Source organism: Orcinus orca, chromosome 7 (assembly GCF_937001465.1).
Source record: "Orcinus orca chromosome 7, mOrcOrc1.1, whole genome shotgun sequence".
Classification (NCBI taxonomy): Eukaryota; Metazoa; Chordata; class Mammalia; order Artiodactyla; family Delphinidae; genus Orcinus; species Orcinus orca.
In genome coordinates this window covers 81,845,097-81,868,580 of record NC_064565.1, presented here as the reverse complement: position 1 = coordinate 81,868,580, position 23,484 = coordinate 81,845,097, and the positions used below count along the sequence as shown (strand labels likewise).

Below are 23,484 nucleotides of genomic sequence, written 5' to 3'. Positions count from 1 at the left end.
GGAGAAGGAAGGGTGACAGGACATACACCTATTTAGAAGACAGCTAATGAAATGATTTATCTGACAGAATTATCCCGCAATAATTTGTCCCCAAGGAGACTTATTAGGGAGTATGACTTGCACGTTCGTTACCATCGCCATCACAGAAGCTAGTGTGGTCTCTGGCCTCTATGCTTGTAATGGAAATATATCAGCACCATGGAGCCAAATGCAGAAAACAGATGCCTTGCTGATTGGACGTAAGACTCCAAGGAAGGGTCAGCCACAGGCTAAACTGTGAGTTAGCTAACGTTTGTCTCTGACACCCTCCAACTTCTTTTATTAGTCTCCTTCTCTGCTTTCATGGTCTCATTTTCTTCTTCTCTAGTGCTCTCTAATTGCCCAGAGCCCCTGCATGGGCCTGCCTGCTTTGGTAGTGCTCTGTGCTCTGAACCTCATAATTTCTCACAGCCATCAAACCTCCTCTCATTTAGACTGTCAGGTTGAAATGTGACCTCAAAATATTTTCCACTCAGGTGTACTAAGGAACTAGTACACTAATATTTGAGGACTGTTTAATGTGGCTGGCCTTCCCTCCCTCCCTCCCTCCCTCCCTCCCTCCCTTCCTCCCTTCCTTCCATTTTGATAGAGGAAAAATATTCTAATGCAAAGCAAAAAGTATATAATGACAGGGAATCAATCAGAATAACGGTAGAAAAGTTACTTTATGTAGTTTAGGTTATACATCAATAACGGTGACCAAAAAATCTCAGTGGCTTAAGCCAGCAAAGGTTTGTTTCTCATTCCAAATTGGGTTGTCAGGGTTCTCTGATCCCTGTAGTCCTTCAGAGACCCAGGAACCCAGACTGGGAAGCAGCCACCATTTCAAACATGGCCGGTTGCTGTGCTCACTGTACCAAAGAAAAGAAAGCTCTAGAGGGACTCCCATCGGCAATAAATGCTTTGACCTGGACATGACACATCCTGAGGGACCCTGGAAAGACAGGAGCATTGTTGACTGTCCTCATACTCATTTATCTTTTATCCTCAATAACCAGCACAGTAAATGTTTATTAAAGTGAAATGATTTCCAGGGATTCTGGTTTCTTTTGGGTTTGCCTTGGTCTGTCTAAAAGGAAATAAATAACAGAACCCATGAAGTAAAGCCTGAAGGCCTCCAGACTTAGTCTGGTGTCCCTGGGACACTAAAGATAAGAGGAATCCAAAGCCCTTTGAATCTACGTGAGAAGAATAGCATTCCAAGAGAGATCATTCACGGTTGGTCAATTTCATGAATATCACGTTTCTTCTGATGACTTAAGGAAATAGCTCTATACAGTTATTCCTTTTCTACTGCTTGGCACATGGTATTGTGCATTGAATATTTGTTGCCTGACTCATACGCAGACAGCCCATGGTCCTTTTTTGGCCTCTTTAAGTATCATGAGATACTTTTACAAAACAATCACTTTTTTGTATGTGCTGGTATAATGGAGTTTTATTAAATGTGTATTTCAGTCATGTAAATTTAGCCATATATATGTGTATTTGTCTGTGTGTGTGTGTGTGTGTGTGTGTGTGTGTGTGTGTGTGTGTGTGTGTACACACACAGGAAAAAGAGAGAGAGAAAGAAAAAAAAAATACTGAGTTATACAGTCCAGGTAGTTCTGCCTGCTATTCCATTTACTGAGATTATGCCTCCAAGCAGGAGTGAGATGAAAAACTCCAGTCTACTCTGGTCTTAGTTAAATATGGCTCTCAGTGAGAACAACTCAGCCCATTGCATGTACTTCTGATATTCAAATATATGGCCAAGCAGTTTTTCATACAACTTGGCTCCTAAATGTACGCCAGCTGCTTCATTGGCACTCACCCATAGAGCCAATGATCTGTTCCTGTGCTGGAGGAAACGATGGCTGTATTGGGGCTCACTGTGAGGTGGCATGTTTGCCTCCAGCATGGTGTGATTTCGACTGTGTGGGTTTTGCCTAAAACCAACTTTAGGATCTTACATCACCTGTAGAATGAGACTCGACAGCATTCTCGTTCCTTAGAAAACTAGAATCATTAGTGAAGACTCCCTGATTGTCTGTAGTCTATTTTATTTTGATCAAAATTATTTTGCTTTATCTGCTGTTTCCATGTGTGGGTCTCGAGTTACATTGAAGCCTGTACACTATTCCAAAGATTAAATATGCCCATGGGAGTATATATGTTACTTTTGTATGTTCCAAAGCAGATTAACATTGTTTTTCCATCCTCTCCAGAGTGCCTACCGCATGTTTACAAACAACACGTGTTTGAAGCACATGATCACCAAAGTCCGGCGGGACACCCACCACTTTGAACGCTACCAGCATAACCGGGACCTTGTGGGATTCCTCAACATGTTTGCAAACAAACAACTGGAGCTGCCGAGGGGCTGGGAAATGAAACATGATCATCAGGGCAAGGTAACTTGCGGGAGTTGCCATGGGGAAGCCTCCGTGTGACTGTGGGCTGCTTGTGGCTTTGGCACTGGGCCCTACCCTTCAAGTGAGGGCTAAAAGCCCTGCGTGACCTGGTTCAAGGGAAACCTGGACAAGCAGGTTGTTTGATACCATAAACCATTGCTACACTCTTCTGAAGTAGTATATGCAGTGGATGGCTGTGAGGGCACTTGTTGGGCAAAACACTCACTTCCCCTGGATTTTCTTTGAATTGTAATCTCTCACCATTTTCTACTGATTAGAGAAGAGGTTTCTTAGGCAACAACACTTCCTCCTTCTAGCTATACAGCTTGTGCTGTGGGTAGTTGAATACAAGTTGCGGCATTGTTTGGAGAAAGTGGCTAGGAGGTTGCTAAGCAACAGCGCAAGGTGTGTCTGTGACACCGTCAGGGTTTGGGCCTCAGTCTTGTTGATTCAGAACCCTGGTTTTGTTAGCACATTAAAACAAGATTCACAGATTGATGAATTTATGATGAGAAATACGTAACTCTCACACAGGCCGGGTAACCACATCCGTACTTCCGTCTTCGACGGATGAACCAGAAAGCTGGCTTGTAATCAGGAGGTTGTTATATAAGTAAGAAATCAGAATGAGAAAGTTAGTAATTCTTATAAGGTGTTTCTCAGCTAAGATTTTATTTATTAACTCTCGTTCAGCACCTACTATGAGCCATGAACTGTTTAAGCCCTTTCTATGTTTAAGCTCTTCTCAACAGCTCTGTAAGGCAGTACTGTTATTATTATTGCTATTTACATATAAAGGATCCCAGGTCCAGAATGGTTCAGTGACTTGCCCAGTGTCATAGAGGTGAGCAGTGTCTGAGCTGGGCTGTAATCCAGGCAGTCTGTTTCCAGGGTCCATGCTCTTAACCACCACAGCATGCTCTCCAAGTATTGAGTAACCAACCTCAATTTCCCTATCTATAAAAAGGCTTGAAATATGTGACTTGTAGGGTGGGGAGGATTAAATTGACAAGATATTTACAATAACTATGCTTGACTTTTTCATTCAACAAATATTTATTGAGTACCTGTGCAAAACAGCTAAGCCAACTACTCCATGGAACTGCCATTCTGATGGAAAGAGATGGGCAATGGACAGATAGGTAAATACATAGCATGCCAAGAGCTGATTAAAGCTATGATTTAAAAGAAAGCAGGAGATGGGGTCTAGAGAAAGGCAGGAGTGGAGGGTTATTTTATAGAGGGTGGCTGGGGAAGGCCTCACAGATAAGGCACTACATGCACACAGACTTGAACGAAGTGAGAAGTAAACCATATCAGGGAAGAGCATTCAAGGTGAATGGAATGTGGAAAGTACTCAATAAATGCCGTTCTCCCCCAAAGTACCCTCTGGCAATAATACCACAGTAGCATCTTACTCATCCTGAACCCAGCTTCCAGCAATCTTATCTAAGAACTTATAAGCAGTCAAATTAGATATTACAAAGTACATGTATGTATTTTGCATGGGAGGAGCCCTCAGACTTTCATTGAAACTATTGACTTGATTTCTGTAAATTTTTTTTAGTAAACCTCTAATTCCCAGCCTAGAGGAGATTAGAAGTGGCAAGCATGAAGTAGAATAGATGAAAGAGAATGGATTTGTGATTAGGTCCCTGGACCACAGATAGAATGGCGTTGTATCAGAGTCAGGTGGGCATGGCAGGGAAGTCTTTCCAGGACACTAGGAGCTGCACGCAGGGACCCTTGGCACTTCCTGTGCTCTCTCCTTCCAGAGGAGGATGTCACTTTGCTGGTGCTGATTCTGGGTCAACAGCCTGAGAGCCCAGTGTTTGTAAACATTCTAACTAAATGGAAGGGCACAGGTGGTCCAAGAAAGGACTTTGGAAAATATTGATGGTATTATACCTGCATATAAAAGAGCATTAGCAGATGAAGAATTCAGCTCTGTTCTCAACTCTGACAATATTTTTCCTGGTGTCATGAGGAGCTATACTCATTAGAGAACCATAGCTCCAGGGAAACCCAAGTTGAGATAATGCTGCATGTATTTCTGCTCTGTATAGAGACTTAACTTGAGATAATGCTGCATGTATTTCTGCTCTTTATAGAGACTTAACTTGCTAAGTCATTTTGTATCCTTAGCTAAAGGGAATCGGGAACTTATCATGCAGACATGGAAGGGGAGGTTCCTTTCTTGCCAGACATGCTTCAGGAGAGAGCTTCTTATAAATAACACCTGAACCTCGAGAAAAGTTTAAGTTAAACTTAGGATACTATTTGAGTTACAATGTATTCTTAAGAACAAATTCTGTCTCATAGCTTTTATAAAGTTTCGATAGTTAAACAGAGGTAAACATTATCTCGGCTGTGTGGGTAACATAACCATCCATCTTATTCCCTGAGGGTTTGGATTCATTTGGGTTTTCAGCCTGAAGTTGTAAGCATTGTAAAGAGCCCTGGATGTGGGCTGGTAGATAGCTGACCTCACAGTCTTGGTGGCTTTGCATTTGCATGCTGTGTGGCATGAAAGATGTGGAAAGACCCCTGGCCTTGTGGACAAAATGGATTATCAGACAGGCCTGAAAGATTATCACTTTAGCCTGATTTTTCTGCTTTGTGCATTTGGACTTTAATAAGATTTTTAGCTAAGCTGGGTACCTTAATGAAAGCAGGTGTATCTCCCTGTGCTTCTCCCCTATCCTTCCTGTATAAATGATTGGCCTCCAATGAACTAAAATAGCTTAAAAGAACATTTGGGACAGGCTCTTGCCATGTCTGTATTTGGCTGTGCTGCTTTTGATTGTACTTTAAAAGTCATGGCTCCCATCCTCCAGGCAGTTAATAGGTTTTCTTCCAGCCAGAAATTTTAGCTCCCCTTTTTAATGAATAGCTTTACCTCCAGAACATTTAAAGGGAGGAAACTTTTTGCCCCATTTAATATAACATCGAAAGCTATTAAATACTACGAGGTTTTTTTTTCCCCTCAGTGATGATTGATTTCTAGAATTGACATGGAATAGGATGGCCAAATCCTCACCTGCATGAAAAGAAATGGTTCTTAAGAGGAACGTTGTCAAACTTAGCTGCTCAGGCTTATGAAATTTGGCCCCATGTTGTCTTCTCAAGTGCAACATCTTCCTTTTGTGTTTTCATTTGTTTTGCCATTCAACACACTTCTGAATGCCTACTATGTACATGCCACTGTGATAACAACGATACAAGCTAACAGTGTAGCATTATGTAGTATGTAGCATTGGCTGTGTGCTACCCATGTTATAAGCACTTAGATTAATTCCTTCCCTACTCACAGCAGCCTTGTACATAACTGCTATTTTTATCCATATTTTCTAGAAGAGGAAACTGAAGCATAGCATGGCAAATTTACCAAGGTCCTACAATTAGTACGTGATAGAATTGGATTTGACTCAAGACATCCAGCTCCGGGGTCTGTGCTTTTACCCTGCCTCTCACCAGTGAGGAGGGTGAATGCATATCTTCTAGCAATTACAGTGAAGGTGCTCTGGGAGCCTGTGGTAGGGTCTCCTACCATAGTTGAGGGGGTGGGGGCTTTTAGACACATCACTGAAGGGCAGCATATTGGGTGGGTCGCTCTTGGCTCTCCAGGCATAAGCGACTCCCCATAGAGTCTCCCTTGCACTGTTTTATGACAGCTATCCCCATCTATCTCATGGTATAGTTGTTAACTTATTTTATCTTCTAAAGCAGATGATCCCCTTCTTGAGAGTTATTCTGTTTATTGTTTAATTACCCCCTTCAACCCCAGTGCCATTCATATAGAAGATTCTCAAAACAAGTTTGATGAATGAATGAAACTTGTCACCTGTAGATTCCTGGTTATTCAGTGATGTCTGCTTTGGACAAATGAAGAAGCTTCCAGGCTCTCTCCTCAGTGCCACTCCCTCCTCCTGTGCTCTCACCAGAAGTAGCTCCTAAGATTCGCCTGATTTGACCTCTCTTAATGCATATGTTGTCTTGGATTTTTCGTATTACATGTTTGAACAAGGTAGTGATTATGCTTGTACCACACTTTAGCTGTCTTCAGTTTTGGAAGAGACTTTTTTTTTTCTAATTACTTAAGGCCAAAGGTTTAAATTGGGTGAGATTTCACAAGAGTCTATACTGATATGCTTTTTTTTTTTTTTGAGAGTTCTAGAGTGAAAAATGTCCTTGACTTACATAAAAGAAGTAAAGTATTTTTTTTAATTGACTTAGTTGAAGAGTAAGAACAGAATATCAGGCCTTACTAGGTAAGATGAGGATGATGATGATAATGACAGTGACAATGGTGTTAATGATGATACCTGCATTTATTAAGCTTATACCATGTGCCAGGCACTGTACTAGGTACTTTTTCATGAATTATCTTATTTAGACCTCATGGAAGTTTATGAGGTGGGTATTATTATTATTATTATCTACATTTTATTGAAATTTAGAGATGTTAACTAATGTGTGTATTAGCAAGTAAGTGAGGAATTCAGGATTCTAACTCTAGGAGTATGACTCTTAACTGCTACACTCTATTGGGAGAGATTGTCTTTGGAAGTGAGAGATATTTTATCATTCCAAGGAAGAAGAGTTCCAATCCAGGTACTGGGGTTACTGGTATACTTCAAGGCTGAGTCATACATATGTACATACATATAGGTTTGATTAGATCATAGGTAGTTTACTAGAGGACACCTCACCAGAAACACATGCATGACTTCATGCTCAAATACCATAGAGTCCTTATGCTAGGGACGCATAGAATAATGGAAAGGAATGAAATTCACATATATTGATGACTAATTAGATGCCAGGTTCTATGATAGGATAATATATTAGCTCATTTAACTTTCACAATAATCCTATGGAATAGGTTTTGCTATAGATGAGGAAACCAATGCTCAAAGAGGTTAAGTGTGCAAGTAAACTCTTGTATACAGATCCATGTCTTTCTGTATCCAAATCCTGTAATAATTTTCCTGTGCAAGGTTAGTCTAGACCTCACTGGCCACTAGCCATCTAACTGACTTGGAATACATCATTTAAATTTCCTAGGTCTGACTTTCTTTATCTCTACAAATGAATAGAATAGGTTGATCATTGTTTGATGTGCTTATTGGTCATTTGTATATCTTCTTTGGAAAAATGTTTATACAAAGAGTTGCCACATGATCCAGCAATTCCACAGTTAGGTATATACCCAAGAGAAATGAAAATGTGCTTCCAAACAAAAACTTGTACACAACTATTCAAGTAGCGTTGTTCAAAATAGCCAGAGGGTAGAAACAACCCAAATGTCCGTCAACTGATAAGTGAATAAATGAATGTGGTAGATCCATACAGTGGAATACTGTATAACAATACAAAGGAATGAAATACTGATACAGTATGGTAAACCTTGAAAATATTTGCTAAGTAAAAGAAACTGGTCACAAAATATCACATACTATTCCATTTATATGAAATGTCCAGAATATGCAAATCTATAGAGATAGAAAGTAGATTCATGGTTTCCTTGGGTTGGAGATGGGATGGGGAGTGAATGCTAATAGGTATGTGGTTTCATTTGGAGAAGAGAATGTTCTAAAATTATATTATGGATAGTTGCACAATCCTGTATATATACTAAAAACAGTGGATTATATACTTTAAATGGGGGAATTGTATAGTGTCTGAGTTATATCTCAGTAAAGCTGTTTAAAAAATTAATAGGTTAAATTAGAGGAAGACTAAGTTTCCCTTTTTACTTCCTAGTTTTTATAGATCTTTGATTCTTCAGTCTTAAAGATTAGATGATACAGTTCCAAACTGGGTTTGACATCAAATATGTAATGCTTTTCTTTCTACTTTTAATTACATTTGGAAAGGTATCTTGTTCAGAATTCCACACTACATTTTAATCAGTATTTTGTTCCATTACTTGATTTCCTTAATCGTTTTGATTTTGGGAATTAACCCACATTTTATTTTATGCAGGATAGTCCTCATGAGACTGTGATCAGTATCTACGTGTACATATTTGTTGTACCTAAGGTCTAGGATTTTCAACTAACATACAGGACACATTTTGACTTGCCTTATTTGAAACAAAACATATAAGCAAAGAAAGTAGGCCAGTAGAGAAAGAAAATCTCTTCTTCTTATTGCATAATTCTTAAATAAATTCTCAAATTCTCTCAGGACTGTGAAAATCAAGGGTATTTTGGGATCTGAGTTACATTGCTGATACAAACTTTTTATATTTATGCAAGAAATATGTATCGGGGCTTCCCTGGTGGCGCAGTGGTTGAGAGTCCGCCTGCCGATGCAGGGGACACGGGTTCATGCCCCAGTCTGGGAGGATCCCACATGCCGCGGAGCGGCTGGGCCTGTGAGCCATGGCCGCTGAGCCTGCGCGTCCAGAGCCTGTGCTCCACAATGGGAGAGGCCGCAACAGTGAGAGGCCCGCGTACCGCAAAAAAAAAAAAAAAAAAAAATGTATCAGTAGTATTAAAATGTGACTTGGTTAAAATGCTTCTGGTTCTTGGCTAGGTTTGATCATTAGTATGTGTTCATGGGGATAATATATCTGGTAGACGAATATGAGTTTTAATAAGGAAAACCAAATGTTACTTAACCTAGGAGTGTTTTTTCTTTCTTCATTTTTAAAAACTCTTTCCTCCTTTGCTCCTTTCTTTCCTCCCTCCCTCCCTCCCTCCCTCCTACCCTCCCTCCCCTCCCTCCCCCCTCCCTCCCTCCCCTCCCTCCCTCCCTCCCTCCCCCCTCTCCCTCCCTCCCCCTCCTCCCTCCCCCCTCCTCCCTCCCTCCCCCTCCTCCCTCCCTCCCCCTCCTCCTTCCCTTCCTCCCTCCCTTCCCCCTCCTCCCTCCCTCCCTCCCTTCCCTCCCTTCCCTCCCTTCCCTCCCTCCCTCCCCCATCCCCCTCCCCATCCCCCTCCCTCCCCGTCCCCCCTCCCTCCCTCCCCTCCCTCCCTTCCCTCCCTTCTTCCCTCCCTCCCTCCCTCCCTTCCTCCTTTCCCTTTTTTTTTTTTTTTTTTGCGGTACCCGGGCCTCTCACTGCCGTGGCCTCTCCTGTTGCAGAGCACAGGCTCCGGACACGCAGGCTCAGCGGCCATGGCTCACGGGCCCAGCCACTCTGCAGCACGTGGGATCTTCCCGGACCGGGCCATGAACCCGTGTCCCCTGCATCGGCAGGCAGACTCTCAACCACTGCACCACCAGGGAAGCCCCCTTCTCATTTTTAATTTGGAGGATTTGAGGAAATTATGCTGCTGTGGATCAGGATTCCTGGATCCATCGCTGTCTTTCTGATCTAACTTCTACAAACCTCAGTTTTCTCTAAAGTGAGGGCTAGTAACCTGTCCTGTCTAGCTCCTGGAGCTGTGGTTGGCATCCACTTAGATAATCACAGGATTACAAATGGAAGAAAAACAATTAGGATTATAATTAAACAACTTCTTCAGTAATTGACTTATTATCTATAGTGTAGAAGATAAAAGCAGTACAATTACAAGCCTCTAGAGGTTTATGACTTAGTTTGGGGAAAGCAAAATATGGATTATTCAAACACCTACAAAATAAAATGGACCATACAGCACACTGAGCCAGGAATGCTACTCACTTGGTTATTCCTACCCAGCTCTCCAAAATCTTGATTTGAATGGTTAGGTAGAAGCAAGAATCTACAGTAAGTAGAACAACAGCTAAAGAGTTTCATCAGTTTAGACTTTTATAAAAATGATAAAGATTTGTTATTGATGGTTTAATCCTTACTCTAATGGGAAATACACAATGACATAAAAGATACACTGAAGAATTAGTGTCAGTGTCCCATTCCTCCTCTTAACAAACAGCTGATCTCCCTTAACTGAGGTGGTCCAACAGAATAATTTTGTCACATCAGGGTTCCTGTTGTTGTTCTTGTTCTTTTTGTCCATGTTGTTCTTGATCACTGCACAGTAGTCTGCCCTCGAGTGTTTGCTTCTGCCTGAAACCTGTATAACAACCCAGAGCATTTTCTGTTTCTCTGCTATGAGTGTTCTGTTTATTGTGGTCTCTCTGGTAGATTTGTTCTCTTGCTAGATTAGTGGTCTTCTGCTCTGGTGGTTGCAATCTCCATAAGCTATGGTCATGAAGATAGTGTTTTAAAAACATCCTTAGCCAGATAAGTAACTTTCTTTTTAGAACTGGGACTGAAATCAGATCCACACATTTGCACAGAATCATGCACTTCCTGTGTAAAGCCACTAAGCACCCCTTGCCCAGACCATTTTACCCGTAATTCCTCTTATTTGGATTATAAAAGCACAGAACGTGCATCATGCACTAGTATAGGTACAGAAAGACTTATTTCTGGCATGGGATACCTGGAGAGTTTTCATAGTAAAGATTGGATTTGAACTGAACCCTGAATGATGACTAGGATTTTTTTTTTTTTTTTAAGCGGTATGCGGGCCTCTCACTGCTGTGGCCTCTCCCGTTGCAGAGCACAGGCTCCAGACGCGCAGGCTCAGCGGCCATGGCTCACGGGCCTAGCCACTCCACGGCATGTGGGATACTCCCGGGCCAGAGCATGAACCCGTGCCCCCCGCATCGGCAGGCGGACTCTCAACAACTGTGCCACCAGGGAAGCCCAATGAGTAGGATTTTGATAGAATTAGATTGTGGAGAAGAGAAAATTTGGAATGGGAAAGGAAGGAAAACACCCAAAGTAAAGACGTGGAAAAAGGAACACACTGGGGGGGTATGTTTGGTTCCTTTGAAGAAGTAGTGGGTTTCCTTTGCTGTGCAAAAGCTACTAAGTTTCATTAGGTCCCATTTGTTTATTTTTGTTTTTATTTCCATTTCTCTAGGAGGTGGGTCAAAAAGGATCTTGCTGTGATTTATGTTATAGAGTGTTCTGCCTATGTTTTCCTCTAAGAGTTTTATAGTGTCTGGCCTTACATTTAGGTCTTTAATCCATTTTGAGTTTATTTTTGTGTATGGTTAAACTTAAAAGCCTTTGCATAGCAAAGGAAACCATAAACAAAATGAAAAGACAACCCTCAGAATGGGAGAAAATATTTGCAAACGAAGCAACTGACAAAGGATTAATCTCCAAAATTTACAAGCAGCTCATGCAGCTCAATATCAAAAAAACAAACAACCCAATCCAAAAATGGGCAGAAAACCTAAATAGACATTTCTCCAAAGAATATATACAGATTGCCAACAAACATATGAAAGGATGCTCAACATTACTAATCATTAGAGAAATGCAAGTCAAAACTACAGTGAGGTATCACCTCACAGCAGTCAGAATGGCCATCATCAAAAATTTACAAACAATAAATCCTGGAGAGGGTATGGAGAAAATGGAACCCTCTTGCACTGTTGGTGGGAATGTAAATTGATACAGCCACTATGGAGAACAGTATGGAGGTTCCTTAAAAAACTAAAAATAGAACTACCATACGACCCAGCAATCCCACTACTGGGCACGTACCCTGAGAAAACCATAATTCAAAAAGAGTCATGTACCACAGTATTCATTGCAGCTCTGTTTACAATAGCCAGGACATGGAAGCAACCTAAGTGTCCATCAACAGATGAATGGATAAAGAAGATATGGCTCATATATACAATGGAATATTACTCAGCCATAAAAAGAAACGACATTGAGTTATTTGTAGTGAGATGGATGGACCTAGAGACTGTCATACAGAGTGAAGTAAGTCAGAAAGAGAAAAACAAATACCGTATGCTAACACATATACATGGAATCAAAAAAAACAATGGTTCTGAAGAACCTAGGGGCAGGACAGGTATAAAGATGCAGATGTAGAGAATGGACTTGAGGACACAGGGAGGGGGAAGGGGGAAGGGTAGGCTGGGACAAAGTGAGAGAGTGGCATGGATATATATACACTACCAAATGTAAAATAGATAGCTAGTGGGAAGCAGCCACATAGCACAGGGAGATCAGCTCAGTGCTTTGTGACCGCCTGGAAGGGTGGGATAGGGAGGGTGGGAGGGAGGGAGACGGAAGAGGGAAGAGATATGGGAACATATGTATATGTATAACTGATTCACTTTGTTATACAGCAGAAACTAACACACCATTGTAAAGCAATTATACTCCAATTAAGATGTATAAAAAAACAAAACAAAGAAAAAAGGACTTCCCTCGTGGTGCAGTGGTTAAGAATCCACCTGCCAATGCAGGGGACATGGGTTCAAGCCCTGGTCTGGGAAGATCCCACATGCTGTGGAGCAACTAAGCCTGTGTGCCACAACTACTGAGCCTACACTCTAGAGCCAATGAGCCACAACTACTGAGCCCATGTGCCACAACTGCTGAAGCCCGCATGCGTAGAGCCTCTGCTCCACAACAAGAGAAGCCACTGCAATGAGAAGCCTGTGCACTGCAACTAAGAGTAGCACCCGCTTGCCACAACTAGAGAAAGCCCGCGCATAGCAATGAAGACCCGATGCAGCCAAAAAGAAAGAAATAAATAAAATTAAGAGAGAAAAAAAGGAAGTAATGGGAACATTTTGAGAGACCCTGTATTACGTATACACACACACACACACACACACACACACGAGAGCTGATGGTGTAAGATCCAATCCAAAACCCAGCAGCTTGAGACCCAAGAAAATGCCAATGTCCCAACTCAGGCCAAGGCAATTCCCTCTTACTCAACCTTTTGACCTTCAATTGATTGGATGCGGTCCACCCACATTAGGGAGGGTGATCTGCTTAACTCAGTCTACTGATTGAAATGTGAATCTCATCCAGGAACACACTCACAGACACATTGGAATAATGTTTGGCCAAATGTCTGGGCACCCAGTGGCCCAGTTAAGATGACACATAAAATTAACAATCACAGACCGATATCAATGGAGTAAAATCAGTGGAAGCATCACTACAGAGGGTTAAGGATAACAGAGAGAATGATACAAAATGACATGGACAATGACATGGCCAATTAGAAAAATATTACAAAGCTTGATATTTCTTATTAATAAGTTTATATAATGGACTTACCATTTGGTTTAATTTTTAAGAAAAGTGTTTATTTTTGACTCCCCTTTCAGATGTTGAATATGGAATAACTTTTTTCCTGCCTCTTTGTTTTGTTAACAGTATTAACACAGGGTGCTTTCCCCAGTTCATTCTACTTGAGCCTATACTGAAACTTTGAGCTTTAAAAGTGATATAAACGTCATGGGCTCTTTAAATGAAAATGTAAAATGGTAACCATCTCCTTATTTAAAGTGAAATGTCTTTTCCCATAGTTTCTTGTGTTTTTCCCTACAAAAAACACTTGCTATAATATCACCCAGCTAAATTGACATCCATCTCTAAAGCCAAGCTTTGTAACTCTAGGGGTTTGTGACTTTGGATGTCACGTTGGGGATTTGAGTATCCGTATGGTCCAAATAGTCAACTCGATGACCATGGCAAGTAGGAATTATGGTTATGAGGATAGATTTTTTAGAAGAGAACAAATATTTGTACAGTGAAAGTTACCACAGTCAGAGCCTACTTGAGGATTCTCATTTTACCAGATGCTAATAGCTTATGTGGCTGTAGAAGTTGCCCCAGTGATGACATAGACTTTGGTTTCAGTCCCACATGAAGCTGATGGCCACAGTTTACTGGGTCAGGTTCATCTTAATGAGTAAAATGCAACTTAATATTTGGAGGTTTTAAGTGAATCCCAAAAGTCTCTTAGCAGAATAAGTTCTACACTTTGAAAAATATATTTTTCATTCATTAGAGCACTATATTAGTTATTTTTGTGGCATGTCTCTTTAATTGCTTTGAAACAACTAATACCTCTTTGTGGTGGTTATCTGGTTTAATCACCTCCAGTTACACAGCAGTCCAGGTAGAGATGAAATTAAACTCTAAATTTACAAATAACACATAGTTTTTAGAGTATCTCTTGCTTATTTTTCAGGGGGTACAATCTTGTTAGACCAAAAAGTAACCCACACATAGAGGCAGAGGTGAAGAATCCTTCTAGGGCAGTATACCTTTCAGAATGAGAGAATAAAGTAGAGGTTGGTTTTGTGAATGTATTTTTGAGTAAAATGCTAAACTCATGGAATATTGAAGGAATTGCCCAAGTATGAAGATGGGCTTTGCCTTTTATCTTTAAACAGTTGTCCTCTGACCAGCACTGACTCTTTTAAAAAAATGTAGAGTACTATTTTAAAATTTCATGGCAATGCCCTTCTATTCTACCTGAAATGTGCTGATTTGGATAACTCCATCCTTGGTCTTCTGCAGTGACGTGCTGATAAATGCTTAGCAACCAGCTCCTCAGGGGCGGTGGGGAGGAGGGCTGATCTGTAGCATTTGCCATTTTCCATGGTGTAAATTCTCCCACCATAGCCAATTTCAGGCTGCCAGCATCATCATCAACCAGCTTGAGAATTCCTTGAGATTTCACCATCAGCTCCTGTAAGCTGGTCCATGCCATCCCCAGCATGGCACTGGCTCCCCTATATTATACTTCTAACACCTAAATACCACTACTCCCAATACATAAAATACCACCCCCCTCCCTTTGCTAACATTTTACATCTGAAGTTTTGGGGATGTTTTACTTATCCACGGTGCCATGTGTCCCTGTTTTCTCTCCTAGCAACTTTAGATCTCTGATCACAGCAGTTTAACAAAATAACCTTCTTTAACTTTTTTGTTATTGATAGATGTCATGAGATATTTGGGACCACTCACTCCTTCAGATGAACCAAATGTTAGAAAATGTTAGCATGACTATTTTTTTAGTTACAATAAACTCTACTATTCAGTGCTTTTCATCTCCAGTATTGGTAGTGGAGTTCTGTCTGGGATATAATGTAGAGAAAATGATAGCATGTTTATTCCTTATAATTGGGGAAATACTAGAGAGGGGACCAGGAGCTGAGATTTATATTATGGAAGGGAGAGAATGCATGAGTAAATTACAATCTTTATAAAAATTAAAGTAGATTACAATGAACTTTTTGAGCATTTTAAGACTTTATAGAGTTGAGAAACTAGAAGTTAGAACAGATTCAATATGCAGTGCTGCTATCTTTTAAATTATTGTTGTTTCTTTGTTTCCATAGCTCTTTAGAGAAAGAAAGATCTGATGATGTCTTTCTGGAGCATAGTTACAAGTGCTTTTTGTTTTATTTTGTTTACACGGTCTTTTAATACGGATTCCTGGTTTGGCAAAATGTAAGTGGAAACAATTTCAAACTTCTGTAACTTAGATTTGTTGAGCCTGAGGTTGGTATTTCTTCACAAATACTGATGCCTTTTTCTTTTCTTAAAATAACAGAAGCTTAAAAAAAAGAATTGTGTAAAGAGAGAAGTGTATTTTGTTTGGCCTCACTAATATGGGCTCCATCCAGCCCATATTTTCTGACTCTGATCATGCCCTGAAGCAGCGAAAGGGTAGACATTTTTAAAATGAGATTTGAATTTGGGTATTTGCATTCCTTTCAGTTTTTGATTATGTTGTTAGCCCTAGTTGGTCCAGCACTGGGAAGCTTGAGTGAATTTCCTTAATGAAACTTAACAGTAGGGAATCTGTGTTGTTCAAAATTTGCTTTGCTAGTGGCTAATCTGGAAAAGACTCCTTTTTTGATACAATTGCTTTTTTTGATGTGGTCTGCCTTCTCAACATACTGTTTATTCAGACAGTATTTATTGATACATGGTAGACAATTTCATAAATAAAGGCAGGCTATTCAAGAATGGTGACATAAAAAAATAAAATGGTGACCCAAATTAAATTTTTTTTAAAAAGGAATAGGTCAACTTCATTACTGGCTTGAACTAGTTAGGACATCCTATGGGAAAGTGATCCACTTTTGTGACATAATCGATTTGTGCATCACAAATAGAAATGTCAAGCCTAAAATTTGCACTGTATTTTTTCTATGCTTTGATCTTTGTTTTAAAGTAGAATACATCTTCCACAACTCAGTTGTGACCTCAGTCATCTCCTTTACGTGGATATAGCAAAGCACCAAGGAAGCCTGTCCAGGGTCACACAGGGAGCGGAGCAGAGCCAAAGCACATGCCAAGGAATTGCCTCTTCGTGCTGCCCTCGGCTAGCGCTAGTGTGCTAGCTGTGTGGTTTCGATAGTGGTCTTAATTGAGACTTTTCCCCCAAGTACTTGGCAGACTTAAAAAGCACATGTAAACAGTATACACATTCCATTTACTCTGAAACTGAGCTCCTTGTGGAATACAAATTAGCACCTATGCTCCAGCCACAGCTCACCCTCCAGCAGGGGAGCCGTACAGATTGTGCAGAGGACGTACAGTTTGCTGTCCAGCATCAGTAGCAACCTTTTCAGCACTGAAACAGTGGTGAGGCCCAGCACTCTGAGTGACAGTTATTGTCGGCCTAATTCAATAAATACTTAAATACTTTTCTAAAATCAAGTACTGTGTGAGGGGAGTGGGAAGAACATCAAAAGGAAAAATAGGAGGCAGAAAGAATGGAAGAAAAAGAGGAGAACTATGAAAAGGAGAGGGAGGGGAAAGAGGCACTGCTCACTGGGCTTTGAAGTCAGAAAGATGGATTCAAATCTCAGCTTTATACTTTCCCAACTCTGCATTTCACTTAAATCTGGGACTGTTACCCAACTGTATTAAAGGTGAACAATAATGAGAAATCATTATTTATGAAATAATGAAAATCCATATTTATAATGGTGGAGGTCGGCTTATGCGTTCTTCTGTGCTGACTTCAGTGCATCAGTTAGGATTTGGTTTGGCTGCATTGTGACAGGGACCTATACAAAGTTTACAAGATTTTATTCTGTCACATAAAGACGTTCAGAGACAGGCAGTCTAGGGCCCTTAAGGTGGTTTCTTAAGTTGTAAGAGGCTTGGCTCCTTACGGCTTTTTATTCAGCCATCCCTCATCTTCAGGGTTCGTTGTGGCTGCTGGGGTTCGGCAATTACATCTTTGATTCAGGGAGCAGAATGGATGAAGTACAGAAGGAGGGCTTTACCTTGTAAAAATCTCCTTGGAAAGGAGTTTTCCAGAAGTATCATGTGACCCTCTGTTTACATCTCATTGACCAGAACTTAATCTAGGCCATACGTACCTACAAGGAGCCTGGGAAGTGTGGGTTCACCCCTTTTTTTTTTTTTTTTTTTTTTTGAGCTTTGTTTATGGGCTGCAGGGAGAACCACTGTAATCCTTAGAAAAATGTCTCGGAAGTTAATACTGTTATTATTAGTAATAATAATATTAACTCACATTTAAGGGGTCTCAGGTACTATGTTCAGAAATTTATATGAACCATCTCATTTTATCTTCCTTTGATGTAGGCGTTATTATACCTATTTAACAGAAAAGAAATTGTAGTTTGAAAAAGTTAAGTAGTTTGCCCAATGTTATGTCAGTAGTAAGTGGTAGAGCTAGAGCTCAGACCCAGGCTTGTCTTTTTCTAGATCCCAAGCATTTAATCACTACTTTGTCTCAGACTTCTCAAGTTTTAACTTGATAGTTTATCCATGTCCACATGAGGTGTTTTAAAACCTTTTATCCTATTTGTGTGGTATTATAGTCTTCAGCTCTCCACACTTTTCACCCAACACACACACACACACACACACACACACACACATACTTCTCTCATGTATTTTTCTCAAATCTTTCAGTATTTCTATGCTTACGTAAAAGAATGCGACTTTTAATACTTGGTTGGTTCATTGTCAGTTGGCTTCCTGTATTTTGGTCAGGAGTCTGCTGTTCGAGTTTTTGGCAGTTTATTTACTGAGCACTCTCTTTCTCCCAGATGCAGCCCTAAAAGCTATTAGGGAGAACAGGGTGAGTAAGAAAGGGTCCCTACCCTGAAGGCATTTACAGTATAATTTTTTATAGAATGGATTTTAGAGAAGCCTCTTAACGTCAAATTATACTATGACACTCCATGTAAATCACAACTGACCTAAATGTACACACCCATTTGTCCTTATAATTACAAGTGATTCATCATTACCTCTAAATGACCACCTGTTCCTTCAAAACATTCCTAAGACATTAGGTAAATAGGCAATTCTATTTTCATACTCTGTATTTTCCCCTTAAACGACATGGCTAATATTATTGTTGTAGTAATAAGAGCTTAATCTTAATATACATAAAGAGAATATTAAATTGACTATAATACCTATTATGTTGAAATGTATATTAAAAAAATGAATTTCTATTTTATGACATTTTAAATAGTGGCAGAAATAATATACATACATGTGTATTAGAAGCTCAAATCAAACGGGGACTAGTGTCACATTTGAGACCAGAGCCTGACAATATAAGCCTGTGTAGGGTTTATTGTTGGTGTACATTTTTACAAGATCAGAGAAGAAAGATATTCCACCTGATAGGTTATGGAAAAGGGAGCATTACCCAGGGATGTGAGGTTGGTGACTCCGTCCTACAGGACTTCCATTTAATCCAGTCTTTGTACCTGGAAATCGGATATCGAGAGAAGGGACAGACAAGGATTCTTGTTCTGGCCATTTCTCTGCTTTGTTTCTAGTGCACATTCTGCTTAAAGTTATTTTTTTTTAAAGAAGTCATTTTTCCCCCTATTTGGGAGCTACTTACAAATTATTTTGCTCTGTTTCCTGATTATCTACAGAAACATTTTGTTTCATAATGGAAAGGTGAATTTTTAATCAGCATAAATATACCATCTGCCCCTGAGATTTGCCTAGATGCATTCATTCCTAGTCTTTAAGGTACTTTGTTAACAGAGCTCCATCAGTTCTTTTTTGCTTAGGTTATTTGGCATATATCATGTCTCCTGACATTTATCAGTAATGAGTCTCCAGGCTCTCCTAATAGTCCTTTTTATCTTGACCTAATTAACTTTATCTGATCATGGAAAACTTATATTTTCTAATTATCCTTGAGATAATGGGCTTCATTATTACCTTGAATGAATTTTACATTGCAAACTTAACACCATTTTGTTCCTAATGATAATGAAAAATTGCACTTACATCGAGTTTTAAAATTAAACAAACAGAATTTTTAAAGGCCTTTCTACATTACGTGCAATCCTTACTGCAAAACTGAGGGAAATGGTTTATGCTCATTCATGGTTTCATGTCACGAAGGATTCTGCAGTAAACATGACAGACTCCTCCTTCCTATCACTTTATGGTGGAGAAATGTTTATTATGAATGAAGGAGGCGTGTTTTTATAAGAAATTTATAGCCCAGAGAACTTAAGTGTCTTGCCCTGAGTCATTGTATGTGATAGAATTTATCTGGGTGTGTGATCAATGACCAAACTGGAAAGAAAGTAAGAAGGAGATGGTAAAGAGTCTTGGAAAACTGACCAAAGGGTTGGAATGTTTTTTCTGTAGATAACAGGTAGCCATTAGAGGCTTTGGATTGGAGTGGAAATGTAGTCAAAGCTTTTAGAAAAAAAAATTCTGATAGTGAGGTGCCATTCAGTGAATAAGGTTGTAGAGACGTGGAACAGCTGAGAAACTATTAATAATTACACGTTTAAGAGAAAACCCTGAAATGATGGAATGAATGATAGGCTGGGATGGGACAAATAGAGGAGACACTCTAATGAGAAAATGGGGGAGGACTTGGTAGCTGATTACATAGAAGGAAAAGAGAAGCCAATGATGTTTGAAAGAAAAACTTGGTAATAACCGATAGCAGTAAGAGCAAAGAGCATCAGTTAAGAGAGAAGCCCAAATGTCCATTCAGGGGGCTTCTTTCTGAGATCCTATCTTTGATGACTGTATTTCCTAAAGCCAGGAACAATGTTCCTTCCTGCTGTCTTCATTCTGCATCCAATCTAAGCGTGGCTTCCTCTCTTCTGGTCTGTCCTGAGGGAAGAAGGAGAAATTCTCCCGAAGATTTGAAATTACGAGAAAACGGAGCGAAGGTTTTCACTCCAAAGTGGGTCTTTCCCTGCATGTGTGAAATGATAGGACCGCTAAACAGGTGTGTGCCATGTACAGAGTGTTGACTGAGTGGGTTGCTTCCTAGGCATTTTTTGTCGACCACAACTCGCGTACCACCACCTTCATCGATCCCCGGCTCCCGCTTCAGAGCAGCAGACCCACGAGCGCGCTGGTGCATCGACAGCACCTGACCAGGCAGCGCAGCCACAGCGCAGGCGAGGTGAGTCCTGAGCCTTAGCGACCGACCTGTTGGCTGATAGAAGCACGGGATGTGGGGTTTATGGAATCGTGCTGGCTCTTTCTTATTGTTTTGTTTTTCTAGTTTGATTTAGAGACTGTCATTTGGAGGCTGAAAGTGTTGGAATGTTAACGGGGTTTCTCTGGAAACTCAAAGAGCCTAAATTACAGGTTTAAAAAGTAGGACATGTGAGGAAAGGTTGAAGAAATTAGAGATTTAGAAAAAAAAAAAATTCAGTGGATGGTGAGGGAATTCATAATGCAATACAGTGTTCAAGAGAGGATGATGATGAGCCCTTTTGCATACCTAAGAGCAGCTTCATAGGAAGGAAGGAATGTAACTTTTTTAGGGGATTAAAATTAGGTTAAAGATAGGGAAGTTTCTTAAGTGAGGATTGCTGGATTAGATTAAGATCTTCGGCCAATGCTATGGGGTTGTGGCATCCTCACTAATATTCTTTAAAGTTAGGATATGTATGAGGGTTGATTTATGTACTCTTAAGTGCTCAGAGAAAATGGGTAGCATTAAGAATTACTAAAAGCTCTACCGTACTCTATTATACTTTGCTAGTTTGCAGTGTCCCATGGTAACCACATGAGGGCTCTCTAATAATCTAACCAGAAAAAAAAAAAGAAAGAAAAAGAAAAAAGAGAAAAGAAATAATCTCTTCCTGTTTCCCTTTTTCTGTAGCAGGTTAAATAAATAAAACAGGAATGTTTTAGGTCACATATTTTCTCCTTAATAAAGACTTATGCTTTGAATGTCATATATTATCACTTGATATACATTGTTTCTAAAAATTCCCTTAGACAAGAAGACTTAAGATTCTTTTCCTGCATGCCATTTCCACGTTCCATCTATGTGCATATCATATTTTCAGTATTATATTGTATGTCAAATATTTTTGTAGCTTCTATTATAAGAAAAGATTATGAATGTAATAAATAACTGGATTTGATTCATCAAAATTCCACTCTTGGAATTTCCCCTCATGATTTACATACTGGCTCTAATGATTATGTGTGTTTGCTGGTTGTAAGTGAAGACATAGAAGAGTACACACGAGAAGCTCACATAAAAATGTTATATAAATCTATTGCAGGATGAGGTATGCACAAAAATATTCATGTTTTATGAGTAGCTAATAAATCTCTACCTGGCTGTCATATAAAACATTAGTGGTGAACTGGATGATGCTAATAGCATTCATCTAAAAAGCAGAACAGACCTCTCACCTTTGGACCTTGTGCGTGATATGTAGCATATCAGGGCCCTGCCTCGTTTTATCACACAACCAGTGCACTTTAGATGCTTGCCTTATTTGACGTCACAATATGACGCTGGCTGTTCAGTCTGATCAGGACTACGTGCATGGGATTAGTAGCTATACTTATATTTTCTTTCAACTCCTCTGCCTCAGAACTTGAATTAGTTTCATGGTCTAGCAGTAGGGATACTAAGGTACACATTAAAATTTGAATGAGGACTTCTCTTCTTATTGACGGAAGCTGAGCAGTGGAACAGAGACGACCCCATAAAGACTCAGCATTCAGTCTCGGCGTTGTTAAATCCTTGAGGGGAATGTGCTTTCTGGCCCAGCTGTCGGAAGCACGCACATCCTGCAGTAATACAGACGTTTATCACGGCTTGCCCACTGATAATGGTCTGGTTTGATGGTCTGGTTTGAAGAAGCAGGGTATCAAGGAGACGACCTTTGGCTGTTCTGGGAAATGATGACACAAGGCAACTTACTGACAGGAGGGAAAGTATATGTTGGTAGATTGAAATGATAAGTTTGGTGACTGACAAGGTATAGTTAATGATTGAATCTCTCCCAAGAGGGGCTGACTTCATTTCTCAGAGCCAGTAACTCAAGAGAAGCAGAGTGGGAAATTTCTGGTTACATTCACAAGTCTTCCCAGCCATTCTCTTAGACTTATTTAGCAAATATTCCAGGTAGTAGAAATTTTGGTATCTCTTCCATCCAACAAATGAATACTTACTAAACACCTGTAGTGTAGAAACGTGGTTGGTGTGAGGGATACAAGTAAATAATATATGTTCCTGTGTTCTTATTAAGGAGAGAATATATAAAAGTAACCATAATCCAGATGTATAACAATACAAGCAAAAAAATGCTTTATAGACTGTTAATAATGGCAGCTGCTTTAGAAATGTACCCCGAGTGCTGTGGGTGCTCAGAGAAGGTGACATTTCATGTCAGCTTGAAGGGAAGGGAAGGCTTCATCGAGGAGGGGCTGTTTGAACTACACATTGAAGAATGAGTGAGAACATTCTTGAAGGATAAACAAGCAGTCAAGTGTGGGGACGATATTTCCAGCTTTAGGGCCTTTAGAAAAACCCTCACTGAACACCTAACGGATGCAGTATGTTAAAATGGTTGTGAGGGTTTGAATGGGTGGGAGTAGAAACTGTATTTTAAAAGTACCAATTTATAAATCCAGGAGGTTGTTTTGCCTTTTGTTCTCTTACTCTCTTATTCAACTGTTCTACTGTTGTCTTAAAAGACTTCTGTAGTACGGGGGAAAAATGCTAAAACAGAAGCTAAAGCAGTGTTAGAGTTTTCTGGTAAGATTATTAATGGGCGTTTTTATTTATCTCCTTGTATGTATGAGTTTCTAAGCCTATAATCAGTATGTAACTAATTCAGGTTGGGGCAACCCTATTTAGCTCCTCCACACCTGCTGTGATTAGCTTGCTGGTGTGGGAGGTTCAAACCAGAAAAAGCTGTTGTACTGGGTGCTCTAATAGGCATGTAAAATTGCTTCTGAGGAGATGATATCCAACTCGGAAACCCACATGAGGACTGCTGCTCTTCAACCACTCCTCTGCTGAGG

General features: G+C 40.1%; 1 protein-coding gene across 11 annotated transcripts in view; it reads left to right on the top strand.

The window, feature by feature from the left end:
• HECW2 (HECT, C2 and WW domain containing E3 ubiquitin protein ligase 2) overlaps positions 1-23,484 on the top strand; it is a 433,118-nt gene that overhangs the window by 305,697 nt on the left and 103,937 nt on the right. For all 11 annotated transcript variants that reach the window (XR_007478335.1, XM_049712124.1, XM_049712122.1 and 8 more), the window contains 2 exons: positions 2,247-2,432; positions 20,474-20,608. Coding sequence is in view for 10 of the 11 variants with exons in the window: in XM_049712124.1 (XP_049568081.1) it covers positions 2,247-2,432; positions 20,474-20,608 (321 nt within the window). In the remaining variant the exon portion in view is untranslated. The remainder of the gene's footprint in view (positions 1-2,246; positions 2,433-20,473; positions 20,609-23,484) is intronic.